The sequence below is a fragment of the Prionailurus viverrinus genome, chromosome A3, assembly GCF_022837055.1.
Source record: "Prionailurus viverrinus isolate Anna chromosome A3, UM_Priviv_1.0, whole genome shotgun sequence".
In the NCBI taxonomy this organism is placed as follows: domain Eukaryota; kingdom Metazoa; phylum Chordata; class Mammalia; order Carnivora; family Felidae; genus Prionailurus; species Prionailurus viverrinus.
Window position 1 is genome coordinate 36,394,490 of NC_062563.1, and position 14,098 is coordinate 36,408,587.

At 39.0% G+C, this 14,098-nt stretch overlaps 1 protein-coding gene and 1 pseudogene across 2 annotated transcripts in view; both read left to right on the forward strand.

The window, feature by feature from the left end:
• SLX4IP (SLX4 interacting protein) overlaps positions 1–14,098 on the forward strand; it is a 182,079-nt gene that overhangs the window by 16,925 nt on the left and 151,056 nt on the right. For both annotated transcript variants that reach the window (XM_047851847.1, XM_047851846.1), the window contains exon 2: positions 5,144–5,199. In XM_047851847.1, the coding sequence (XP_047707803.1) occupies positions 5,173–5,199 (27 nt within the window). In that variant the 5' untranslated portion in view covers positions 5,144–5,172. The remainder of the gene's footprint in view (positions 1–5,143; positions 5,200–14,098) is intronic.
• On the forward strand, positions 5,352–5,468 carry LOC125163123 (uncharacterized; annotated as a pseudogene).

A 14,098-nucleotide genomic window follows, 5' to 3' on the forward strand; every position in this document is an offset into this window, starting at 1 on the left:
GCCTTCCTGTTTCCTGTATCTTCCTATTTCTTGGTTAATTTCCTCATTTGGGTGAAGCACATCTTTAGTAGCTTCCTGAGAAAGGATGCATGGGATTTAAATTTTTTAAGACCTTGCAGGTCTAAAAATGCCTCCTCCCCCTCATGTTTAAAATGCAATTGGAGGTTGGAAACAATTTTCTTCAGAATTTTGAAGCTATTTCTCTATTGTCTTTTAGTCTCTGGATTTGGTTTGAGCAGTTTGGAGCCAAATATTTTCTTACCACTGCTACCGCTCACCTCCCACACACTTTGTATATATATGTGTGTGTGTGTGTGTGTGTGTGTGTTATATTTATATATATATTATGTATTGTATATGTTATACATATATATTACTTATATATATGTATAATATATATATAATTTTTTGTTCCCAATGCCTGATGTTTTACTGTGATATATGTCCTAATATGAGTTGTTTCCATCCTAACTTCCATGTATGGATCCTCCTGTACTGGTCCTTTAATTTTTAATGTGTTCTTATTTTTCATCTTTTTGATGAAGTTTCTGAAGGACTTGCTGAACTTGATCCTCCAGCACTTGTGTTGTTTTTTATTTCAGCTATCATAATTTTAATTTGTTGTTTTCTGAAATTCTCTTATTTTTTGTTATTGTATGTATTGCTTTTTGGTTGCAATATCTTCTATCTCCCTGATAATAACGATAGTTTCTTAAAAAATGGTTCCCTTTCCCTGCATAGTCTCGGTTTTGGCCAAGTAATTTCTTTTTCTGTTTTGTTTTCTTTCATGAAAGAGTTGTTCCTTGGATAGCAGGTGATTCCTGGTTGTTTACATGTATTTGAGAGTGGGGCTTAAAAAGATTTGGAAGTCAGTTCTCCATACAGATGTGGGGCTTGTGGGTGTGGGCTTCACTTTAGAGCCATCTGTCTAGGTTTTTCCTGAGAGTCCCTGATATCAGTATTTAGAGATCCTGCCTTTTAGGTTAGTCCAGTTCCCTGAATGGGGAGGTTTTAGTCTATTTGGAGAGGCTAGGCAGGATAGAGGGGTGTACTAGTCAAGGTTCTCTAGAAACTCAAAACCAGTATGAGGTATATATAAATATTATAGGAATTGGCTCATGCTATTATGGAGACTGAGAAGTCTCATGATATGCTGTCTGCCAGCTGGAGAACAAGGAAAGCCAGTGGTGTAATTCATTCTCCGTGCAAAGGCCTTCGAACCAGGAGTGCTTAAGACTGAGGGCAGGAGAATATGGGTGTCCCAACTCACTCTTCCTGCACCTTTTTGTTCTATTTGGGCCTTCAATGGATTAAATGATGCCCACCCACATTTGGGAGGGCCATCTGCTTTACTCAGTGCACCAATTCAAATGCTAATTTATTCCGGAAACACCTTCACAGACATATCCAGGAATAATGTCTTATTAGTTATTTGGGCATAGATAACTCAGATAAATTGACACATAAAATTAACCATCATAAGGGGCATGTGGGTTGGGGAAGTTATCAGTAAGTTTGTAAATCTTCCCTTAATTTTCTCTTTTTTTCAGTAGAGTAACCCCACTTTATGCTGTGCTTGGTGTTTTCCAGACCAGAGATCCTCTGTCTCACCCTCTCCAGAAAGTAATTCTCTAGGTTTCTGCAGGGGTGAGAGAGGGCATTTGCCTGGCTGAGCACAGTAAAGGGTCGTATAACAGTTGACTCTTTTTGTTCTTAAAATTTTTTTTAAATGTTTATTTTTGGCGGGCACCTGGGTGGCTCAGTTGGTTAAGCATCCTACTTCGGCTCAGGTCATGATCTCAACGTTCGTGGGTTTGAGCCTCTTGTCGGGCTCTGTGCTGACAGCTCAGAGCCTGGAGCCTACTTCGGATTCTGTCTCCCTCTCTCTGTCGCTCCCCTGCTCGTGCTCTGTCTCTCTCTCTCTCTCTCTCTCTCTCTCTCTCTCTCTCTCAACAATAAAAAATGTTAAAAAATTTTTTTTTCAATATTTATTTTTGAGAGAGAGAGAGAGAAAGAGAAAATGAGCAGCAGGGGAGGGGTAGAGAGAGTGGGAGACCAAGAATCCAAATTAGACTCCATGCGGTGTTAGCACAAAGTCTGACACAGGGCTCGAACCCATGAACTGTGAGATTCTGAACCGTGAGAACCTGAGCCAAAGTCAGAGGCTCAACCAACTGAGCTACCCAGGCATCCTAGAACAGTTGACTCTTTTTTTTTTTTTTAATTTTTTTTTTCAACGTTTATTTATTTTTTTTGGGGGAGAGAGACAGAGCATGAACGGGGGAGGGGTAGAGAGAGAGGGAGACACAGAATCGGAAACAGGCTCCAGGCTCTGAGCCATCAGCCCAGAGTCTGATGCGGGGCTGGAACTCACGGACCGCGAGATCGTGACCTGGCTGAAGTCGGATGCTTAACCGACTGTGCCACCCAGGCGCCCCTTTTTTTTTTTAATTTTTTTTTTTCAACGTTTATTTATTTTTTTTTGGGACAGAGAGAGACAGAGCATGAATGGGGGAGGGGCAGAGAGAGAGGGAGACACAGAATCGGAAACAGAAGAATACAATATATAATACATGTAGCATACAAAATATGTGTTAATCAACTATATGATCAGAAAGGCTTCTGGTCAACAGTAGGCTATTAGTAGTTAAGTTTTGGGGGAGTCACAAGTTATACACAGATTTTCTACTGTGTGCGGGGCCGGCGCCCCAACTTCCATGTTGTTGAAGGGTCAGTTGTATTTGATTCTTTTGTATTGCCAACGAATATGCCACTGTACGTATATACCACATTTTGTTTATTCATTCATCAATTGATGGACATTTGGGTTGTTTCCATTTTTTGGTTATTGTGAATAATGTTGTGAGCATTCCTGTATGAATTTTTATGTGGACATATGTTTTTCTTGGGTTCATACTTAGGAAATACTGGATCATATGGCAAGTGTATGTTTAACTTTTGGAAGAATTGCCAAACTGTTTTCCAAAGTGGCTGCAGCTCCCACCAGCCATGATGAGAGTTCTAATTTATCCACATCTTTGTCAACACTTGTTATTATTTGTCTTTTTTACTTGAGCCATGCTAGTGAGTGTAAAGTGGTATGTCCTTATGGTTTTGATTTGTATTTCCTTGATGGCCAATGAGTTTGAACATCTCTTCATATGCTTATTGGCCATTTGTTTTCTTTGGAGAATTGTTCAAATCCTTTGTCCACTTTTAAGTTGGGTTATTAGTCTTTCTGTTAATGAGTTGTAAGAGTTATTTATGTATTCTTGACATGAGTCCCTTATCAAATGATTTATAGTTATTTTCTCCCCTTTGGTGGGTTTTCTCTTCATTTTCTTGATAATGTCCTTTGAAGCACAGAAATTTTTAATTTCAAAGACATCTGATAATATCAGCTTTTTGTTGGCAGGGTGTCACTTGTGCCTTTCGTATCTTATCTGTGTTTTCTTCTAAGAGTTTTACGGTTTTAAAGGTGTTACATTTTGGTCTTTCATTGATTTGAAGTTAATTTTTGCATGTAGTGTGATGTAGCAGTCCACCTTTATTCCTTTGTATATGGATATCCATTTGTCCTGGCACCATTTATTGAAAAGACTATTTCCCCATTAAATTGTCATGACATGTTTGTTAAAAATCAATTGACTATAAATGTGTAAGGGTCTATTTCTGGACTCTCAATTTTATCCTATTAATCTTTCTATCCTTATGCTACTATCATCCTGTCTTGATTGTTGTAACTTTGTAGTAAATTTTCAGATGGGGAAGTGTGAGTCTTCCAACTTCTTTTTCAAGTTTGTTTTGGTGGGGTGCCTGGGTGGCTCAGTTGGTTGGGCGTCTGGCTCTTGATTTTGGCTCAGATTGTCATTTCATGGTTCCTGGGATCAAGCCTCACATCTGGTTGGGATTCTCTCCTCTCTGCTCCTCCCCTGCTCATGCTGTCTCTCTCAAAATAAATAAATAAACATTAAAAAAAGAAAAGCTTGTTTTGGTTATTCAGCTCCCTTGCATTTTCATATGAATTTTTGGATAAACTTGTCAATTTCTATAAAGAATCCAGGGATTTTGATAGAGATTGTGTTGAATCTAGATGAATTTGGGAAGTATTGCTATCTCAGCAGTATTGTCTTCCAGTGCCTGAACATGAGATGTCTGTCCATTTGCTTAAGTTTTTAATTTCATTCAGTAATGTTTTGTGATTTTTGTTGTACAAATCTCATTATCCTTCTGTTAAATTTTTTATAAGTATTCTTTTTGATGCTTTTGTAAATGGAATTGTTTTCTTTTTATTTTAATGTTTATTTATTTTGATAGCAAGAGAGAGAGAGGGATGCAAGGGGTAGAGATGGAGAGAGAGGGAGAATCACAAGCAGGTTCCACACTGTCAGCACAGAGCCTGATGGGGGGCTCAATCCCTTGAACCATGAGATCATGACCTGAGCCGAAATCAAGAATCAGATGCTTAACCAACTGAGCCTCCCAGGAGCCCCTGGAGTTGTTTTCTTAATTGCATTTGAGGATTATTCATTGCTATTATATAGAAATATACCTGCTTTAAAAACTTTTTTATTTGTTGATAATTTTTTAGTAATCTCTGTACCAAAGTGGGACTCAAACCGACTGAGCCACCGAGGCGCCCTATGCTTCTATTTTTTTTTTTTAATATTTTAACGTTTATTTATTTTTTTTGAGACAGAGAGACAGAGCATGAACAGGGGAGGGGCAGAGAGAGAGGGAGACACAGAATCTGAAACAGGCTCCAGGCTCTGAGCAGTCAGCACAGAGCCGGACACGGGGCTCAAACTCACGGACCGCGAGATTGTGACCTGAACTGAAGTCGGACGCTTAACCGACTGAGCCACCCAGGGCGCCCCTATGCTTCTATTTTTTTAATAAAGGGATGTGAAGCATTGATATTAATTCTTTAAACATTTGGTAGAATCCATCTGAGTCTGTGCTTTCCTTTGTTAGTGGTTTTTAAGTTACTAATTTAATGTATTTTTAGGACCAGTTATAAGTAAACATTTAAATTGCAAATACTTATTGATATTTGATTATTCAGTCTTCCTTTCTCCTTTATATTACCAAATAGAAAAAGATGTTTATACACCTACTTACAACTTTTTCCTTTCCATTAAAGGTCTGTAATTACTCTGGAATCAGTAAACCATGGCGTCAAAGAAATTTGCTGTTAAAGTAAGTAGCGCTTAATAGCCTTCTCTAAAATGGTTAATCATTTGCTAATATAACTGAGTTCGGTGTGCACTGACAATTGAAGCCCTGAACTTTCCTTCTCCTCTTTAAATTAGGGATTTTACTGACAACTTTAGGTGATTGAAGATTTGCATGTTAAGAATGAGATGGAGGGGGGCAGAACAGACACTAAAAGTGGAACGATGCAGAGAAGGTTAGCACGACCCCTGAACAAGGATAACATGCAAATTCATGAAGCTTCCTTATTTTTAAACTTGCTCTCCCTTGAGAAAAAAATTAAAAATGAGATAGAGGAGAAAATGAATAGTTCATGTGGTTATGAGAATTGCTTAAAATCTAGGTAAGATGCCTTTTGGTCATAACTTTGTCCTTAATGTTGAAAATTGTTATTCACGTTTGTATATCTGTGACATGATTTTTGATTATGACAAAGCAGATGAAAATAAAGAGGTAGGCAGCAAATGCTGCAGGTGGGTGAATGCCTGTACAGAGGTCTCTTGCCTGGCCGTTCTGTGTTGTTTTATTTTTGTAAGTTTCTCTTCTGTCTCTCTCGATGGCTGGGGCTGAGACCTCAAGTGTGGGGGGATGAGGGAACCGTGTGTGAGGGGTGGTAGGGAAGGAGAGGGGAAGAAGTGATAGTATAAGGTCTCTGAGATGCCTTCACCTGTGTTGGCTGTTTAGGACATCTTTTCTATACTAGTGTTACATTTAGTGCATTCAAAACACCAAAACAGGGGCACGTGGGTGACTCAGTCGGTTAAGCATCTGACTCTTGATTTCAGCTCAGGTCATGATGTCATGGTTCGTGAGTTCAAACCTCACAACAGGCTCTGTGCTGACAGTGCAGAGCCTGCTTGGGATTCTCTCTGCCCCTCCAGCGCACGTACATTCTCTCTCGCAAAATAAATAAATAAACTTAAAAACAAAAACACCAGAACAGACAAATTACAGTAGTTAGCCAGGTCAGATACTACTTAATATTGTAATTATATATTATTTTTATCAGGTCATGGCTTATTAGATTTACAACATATTTATACATTTCACTGCTTACAATTATTTCTTGTATCTATGTGTTCTGTAGTATTTCTTTTTATGAGAGATTGTTAAGTGGTGAACTTTCCCTGTTTGTCTAAGAATGTATTTTTTGTCTTAACTCTAGAAAGTTGGTTATAGAAATCTAGGTTGAGCATTATTTGTCCTCAGCACTTGGGAGATATTTTGCCATTGTCTTCTGGAATCTGTTATTGCAACTGAGAAACATTGTAGATACTGACTGATATTTAAAACCACCTTATAACTTAGTGGCTTAAAACACAAGCCATTTCATTCTTACTATTCCAGGTTGCCCAGTATCATTTGGGTCATTTCTCTTTTTGATGATGGCTGGGCTGCAGTTATCTGGGTACTCCGTTCAGCTGGAACATCAAGCATGATGTACTCACATCGCTGTCAGCTGATACCATGGTTGGGCTCTCATCTGGGGCTGTTAATTGCTGCCCTTCATTCTCATTCACATGGCTACTCTGTGTGGCTTGGGCACCAACTAGCATGGTGGCTGAGTTTTGAGGGATGGTGTCCCAGAGCAAGAGTTTCTAGAAGACAGAAGTATAATTTGCCAGTTCTTTGAAGGCCTGGGCTCAAAAGTCTCAGGTGGCACTTAGGCTGTATTCCGTTGGTCAGCACACCCAAAGGGCCCAGCCCAAGGATAGTAGCAGCTTTTGATGCAAGAAGCAGCATATGCTCATAGAGAAAGGAAGAATTGTGGGGGCTCATCTGTGGAAACTAGCCACTACAGAAGTCTGCTGTCTGCCTCATTGTGATTTCTTTCTTGGTTATCAAATTTTTTCTTTCTGGGTCCTCTTTAGATTTTATTTTTGTCTTTGAGGTTTTACAATTTCATTATGAAGTCTGAAGCTTAGGCTTGTTATTTACGTGGTTTGGGAGGCATTGTCCATTCCGACAAATGCTGCTCTGGTAGGCTTGTATGAGTGCTGCCTGGCCATTTGCCTTTTATTGTTTGTCTCTATGTCCCTACATTGTGTTCAGAGTGCTTTTTTTCTTTTCTTTTTTTTAAAGTTTATTTATTTATTCTGAGAGACAGAGGGATGGGGGTGGGGCAGAGAGAGAGGGAAAAAGAATCCCAAGCAGGCTCCATGCTGTGAGCGTGTGTAGCCCAATGCGGGTCTCAAACCCACGAACTGTGAGATCATGACCTGAGCCCAAATCAAGAGTTGGACACTTCACTGACTAAGCCACCCAGGTGCCCCCAGAGTGCTTTTTATTGGACCTCTTCCAGTTCATTAAAATCTTCTCATCTGTATTTACTTTGCTATTTAATCTGTATTGAATCTACTCTTTAACTTGTTTATTTTTAGTGACTACATTTTTCAGATGAGAATTTGTGTTTGGTTATTTATTTTAATTTTTTTAATCTTTGTTTATTTTTGAGAGAGAGAGACACAGAGAGACAGACAGACAGAGCCCGAGTTGGGGAGGGGCAGAGCAAGATGGAGACACAGAATCCAAAGCAGGCTTTAGGCTCTGAGCTGTCAGCACAGAGCCCAACATGGGACTTAACTCAGGAGCTGTGAGATCATGACCTGAGCCGAAGTCAGATGGTTAACCAACTGAGCCACCCAGGTGCCCTGGTTATTTTTTTTTTTTAATTCAAATTATACCAGTTCTTTTTTTATATATGTATATATACTTGTGCTATTTTAAAAATGTGTTTCTGTATCCTCCTTTTATCTTCTTTATAATTTTAAAGTAATTTATTTCAGCCTTTTTTAGATTATTCTGTCACTTCCACTATTATATACTAAGTGCGGAATAAATTGGTGATCAGTGTTCTTGTGTGTACTTTTTAATTGCTCATTTTCAGTCACATCCCGCACATGGTCCGTGTGCACGTGCATGCGCGCGCATGCGCGCGCACACACACACGGTGGAAGGACCTATGAGCCCTGTAGTGCAGCTGAGCACTTCCAAATTTACTTCTGCTGGAGCCACTGGCATTTCAGTGGTTTTGGACCAGGCTTTGTATTAATTTCATGGCTTGGGATTCCACCACCTTGTGGGTAGTACAACTTTGCAACCCACAATGGAGTCTGGCACGAGGTTGGTGTTTTGAGTATTTTCCAGTATTTTCCTTGCTGTTTTCCCTTCCCTTCCCCCTATTGAAGCCCTGGATTGATGGCAAGCTTCCATGTTGCTTCCTTGGTCTGCAGGCAGTGATTTTCTTTTTTTTTTTTTAGTTGCATTTTCATGAAGGTCACAGTTTATCAAGAGAATGAAGGCGAAAGCTCTGCTGAATAGTTCCCGCTCCAAGAAATTATGGACAAACTGACCCATTGTGAACCAGAGTATTTTTTTTTTTAATTTTTTTTTTCAACGTTTATTTATTTTGGGGACAGAGAGAGACAGAGCATGAACGGGGGAGGGGCAGAGAGAGAGGGAGACACAGAATCTGAAACAGGCTCCAGGCTCTGAGCCATCAGCCCAGAGCCTGACGCGGGGCTCGAACTCACGGACCGCCAGATCGTGACCTGGCTGAAGTCGGACGCTTAACCGACTGCGCCACCCAGGCGCCCCGTGAACCAGAGTATTAATATATGGGGATATCTACAAATCCAGTACTTATTTATGTGTCAAGCATTGTGCAAAGAACTGAAAGTTGAAGTTCTTAACAGCTCTGAGCTTAACCGGAATGAGTTTCTTCCCATCCCTCCTTTCTCTTTTTTCCTTTTTGGGCATTAGGATACCAGCTCTCAACTATCATGGCTCCCACATATTCTGACCAGCAGGCTTGAACCTTCCAAAGGGGTGATTTTTTTTCTCCTCCCTGCTTTATTGAGATATTACTGACATACAACACTGTGTAAGCTTAAGGTGTATAAGGCAGTGATTTGATATGTGGTGAAATGTTTACCACAAAAAAGTTAGTTGAAACATCCTTTACCTCACATAATTACCATTTTGTTGTTCTTATGTAAGAACATTAAAACTCTACTCTGGTAGCAACTTTCAAGTATACAATTACAGTATTGTTAACTGTTGTCACATTAGATCCCCAGAACCCATTCATCTTATAACTGGAAGTTTAACGCTTTGACCAACATCTTTCTGTTTTCCCCACTACTTGGCCCCTGACAACCACCATTCTGTTCTGTGTTTCTATGAGTTTGATGTTTTTAGATTCTATATATAAGTGAGAGCATACGTGATTTGTCTTTCTCTGACTTATTTTACTTAGCATAATGCCCTCAAAGTCTGTCCATTTCTCACAAACAGGATTTCCTTTTTTTTAAGCGGCTAAATCGTATTCCATTGTGTATTTATGCCACATTTTCTTTATTCATTCATTCATTGATGGACATTTAGGTTGTTAGGTTGTCACAATTCCCATTGTGAATAATGCTGCAGCAAACATGGGGTGCAGATAGTTCTTTGAGATAGTGATTTCATTTCCTTTGCATATATACCCAGAAATGGACCGGTTGGATCACAAGGTAGTTGAAGTTTTAGTTTTTTGAGGAACCTGCATACTGTTTTCCATAATGGTTACACCAGTTTGCATTCCCACCAGTCATGCACCAGCCAGGGTTCCCCTTTCTCCACAGTCCCACCAGCATTCCTTTCTCTTGGTCTTGTTGATAGTAGCCATTCTAGTAGGTGTGAGGTGATACTTGGTTTTGATTTGCATTTCCAAAGGAGGGATTATTAGTATTGTTAGGGGTTTATTTATTTACTAGGCTTCTCAGACAGAGAACCGTCTTTTGGCTTTGATTTTCTTTTTCCTGTAGTGTACTTGTTTTCTGTTTTTTGGAATTCTTTCTTATTTTATTCTGTTTGAACAAATGTGCTTTCTCCAATTTAAGGTGAAAGCTTAAATCATGAAACTTTTCTAATATATTTACTTAAAGCTATAAATTTTTCTCTCTAAATGTTTACTAGTTTAATTGTATCCTTGTTTTGTTAGAGATGCAGTTAAAGAAGGAATTTTGTTTTTCAAATAAACATATTTTCTAATTCTTTCTGTGATTTAATTTTTGATCATTGGGTTATTAAAATATAGATTATATAGTTTCTAAGTATTTGGGAGTTTTTTTGTTTTTAAGTTTATTTTGAGAGTGCATGTGTGCAAGTTGGGGAGGGTCAGAGAGAGACAGAGGGAGAGAGAGAATCCCAAGTAGGCTCCCTGCTGTCAGTGTGGAGCCCTACTCTGGGCTCTATCAGGAAGTATGAGATCATGACCCTGAGCCTTGAGATTATGACCTGAGCCGAAATCAAAAGTTGAACACTTAATCAACTGAACCACCCAGGCATCCCGAGAGTTTTCTAATAATCATTTTGTTGTTTAGCATAATTCCCCTGTTTAGGAAAATATTCCATAAGCACTTGAAAAATGTGATGGTTGTCAGATGCACTGAATTATATATGTCACTTAGAGCAGGTTTTTTAATTTTGTTATAAAAATCTAATTTTTTTTTACTAGTTATTAAATGATAATCTAATGTTTACAAATAGTGTTTTCCTCTTATTTAGGTAAATTCCTAGTAGTAGAATTTCTGGATCATATGGCGATTCTATTTTTAATTGTTTGGGGAACCTCCATACTGTTTTCCACAGTGGTCCTGCCAGTTGCATCCCTACCAGCAGAGCATGAGGGTTTCTTTTTCTTCACATCCATGCCAACACTCCTTGTTTCTTGTGTTTTTGATTTTAGCCATTCTGACAGGCAAGGCAGAACAGAGGCATTTTCAGAGATGCAGAGTCTAAAACAATTTCCTTCGAGTGTGCTCTGTTTTAGGAAGGGTTTTCCAAAATGAGGGAGTAAACAGAGCAAGAGTGAGACAGAGGGTCTGGGAAACAGGCAATCTTGCAGGTGAAGTGAATCCCATAGGATCAGCAGTGTGTTCTGCCTAGAAAACAGTCAGTTGGATTGGCACAGGATATAGGGTTCCACGAAAGAGATCTCCAACAAGAAAGGAAAGGCTGAAACACCTCACATATTTGAGGGTACAGAGAGGAGTTTTTTTAGGTCTGTCAGAGAGTGTGGGTATGATTTAGTGATAAGAATACGGGAAGCTAAACAAACAAAAAAAACGATGCAGCTCTTACCTAAGCGAATGAAAAGTTATGCAAGATAGGAAAGTGAGCACAGTACACTACATGGCTCAGCTTCGAACCAAGGGTACATTCCATACGTTGTGAACTCCAAATGTTGGAAGGCTGGGGAAGGACATGTGTGGGTGGTGCGTTGTAAGCACTGTCCTTTTCAATAGAAAATATGTGAAACTGAAATAATGAGAAATTGATAGTAATAACATAGTATTTAGAAATATGATAGTAAATACCAGATCAAATATCTGCTTTCAGTGTGGCTGCTCCTGGTGAGTGAGAGCTGGGGAAAGGTAGTGAGAAGTTAGAGCAGAAGAGGCCTCTGTTTGATAAGTAGTTGTAATCTGTGTAGATGCATTACCATAATCCATAATTGAGTGAGTAAAATTTAAAAGGAATTAAACAAATTTTCATATATATGTATGTACTTTTGGCTTTCTGGGTTGAAAAATACTTGGATAGAGCATGGTTTCTAAAGTAATAGAACACCCAATGAACACCAAATAGTTTGCCCCTTGCACCTTAGTTGTTTATTCTGAGACTTTCCCTGGAATGGTATTAATTATCCATGCAAACAGCTTATCCTTCTTCAACTGAAGAAAAAAGAAAACTCTTCTGACCTCCCTGCGTATAATAGAGCTCTTATTATTATTATTATTTGTTAAATCATTGTGTCTCTGTTCTTGAACTCTTTCTTTTAATTGTCTCCTAGGCCAGAATTCCAGGAAATGGCAATAGTGAATGAGATGAGAGCCCTTGGAACCAGAGCTTTCAAGGTCTCTTGACTTGTTGGTCACTGCAACCTGTGGCAGGGAGATAAGTCCTATACTTCCAGGACTCCTTCCTAATTTGTGCGTAGTGGTGACAGCTGACACGTCTTCCCAAGGCTCCTTAGTGATCTTAATTCTAGCTCTGCACCCACCTCAGTATTTTAGAATTTCCAAAATTATACATTGTTTAGGGGCCAGGGGTCAGCAAATTTCATCTCACAGGTTAGCTGCTTGTTTTTGTAAATAAAGTTTTATTGGAATGCAGCCACTCCCATTTGTTTACATATTGTCTCTGGCTGCTTTTATGCTACAGTGGTAGAGTTGAATAGTTGCAACAAAGACATCATTGCCTGCAAAGTCTGAAATATCTGTCTGTCTGTCTGTCTATCTTTCTGTATAAATATGTCTCTTAGAGCACATCTCAATTCCTGCTAGCCACAATTCAAGTGTTCAGGAAGCACACATGGCTAGTAGCAGCTGTGTTGGACACCATGGGTCTCAATTCATGCATCCTTATATGCCGCCACCTCTTTGCTTCTTGTCAGAGTAAGCTTTCAATGAAGTTACCTTGGTTTAAACTGGCTGCAAGGGTGGATAAATTGGCAAGCCAAGGCAAGGCCGTTTCCTTTGCAAGTGGAAACGAGAAATAGACATGGACACAAACTGTATTAATCATGGGCTTTTATCCATAAAAACACAAAGCTTTAGTAAGAAGAAAATAAATTTGAATAACAAATTATGGCTAAAAGTGTCAAATCAGTATACATGGTATTTGCTTCTGAAAAATTTATGGGTCCACCCCCTGCTTTAAAGGTATTTTTAAAAGTATGTGATGTTGCCAGGCCTCACTCCTGATAATAATTACATCTTAGGATTTAAAATTTTTAGCTTGGGTTCCAGCAAAGCAGTACTTTGAAAGGTTCCTACTTCATTGTCTGTCTCTGTTTGTAGATCATTTCCTCTGCTTCCTGCATCTGTTTTCTTGGATTAGTTAGGTATTACACCAAAGTCTAGAATTCTTTTGGCTACAAATCTTGCTCTGCTGCTTCCCCTCCCCCCAATCTACTTTATTGTGGGTGGGAAAATTTTTGTTGGGAGGGCTTGATTAATTAGAAGGGATTCCTGGCTTCCCTAGCAGTGGCAGCCTGGGAAGATTACAGAGCTTGGCTTAGTGACAGGCCAATCTGTATTTAAGGAAAAACTCGGACCAGACAGATTTCCCTGGAATGTGGATCTGGCTTTGTCTTCTTTCACAGAGAATGTGTAATGACCCCCTCCTCCTCCTTCCCACCCACTCCAGGAGACTTAAAGCTTTTACTTCTGCTGTTGATATTTGTCTACTTTTTAATTCTGGAGAGGGTGGGGAGCTGGAGTTTTGGGGCAGGAAGACTGAGTCGTTTTCTATATCTAAAGTAACAAGTTTAGGATTTTGTTAACGTTGAGGAGTAGAGGAGAGATTTTACTTTTTAAAAAAATCTCCCTGCATCTTTACTATCTATGTTTTTCTTTCTATTCCTTTGTAGCTTTTATAGTTTTATGCACTGCTCTGAATTTCAGTTAACCTTAGTCTCTGCATTCCTTAGAACAACCACAAAAAGAGAAATGTGTCCAAGAATTGACAGTAATTTCCTCTTTGTAATAAAAGTAAAAGTGAAGAGGAGCTCTTTGAACTTCTAGAGAAAGAGAGAAAGTTGAATAGCAAATGGGCTTTTGTCTTGCTGGCTTGCCTCAGTGAACCACTTCAATTCTGTGTCCTAGGCTTTTTAGTCTACCTAAAGGAGAATGTGGTATTGACTTTGTCATCACCACTGATTTGAAAGCTGGTGCTTTGGTTTTGTGTATTACATTGAAAAAAAAGATTTATACAAATGTTTTCATACCAGTTGAGTTCTAGGTAATGAATCTTATACTAAATTTTAAGAAAGAATAAAACTCAAGTGTCCTAATAAATCACAGAAGTTTTAAATGGTTACATTCTTTATTAGAAA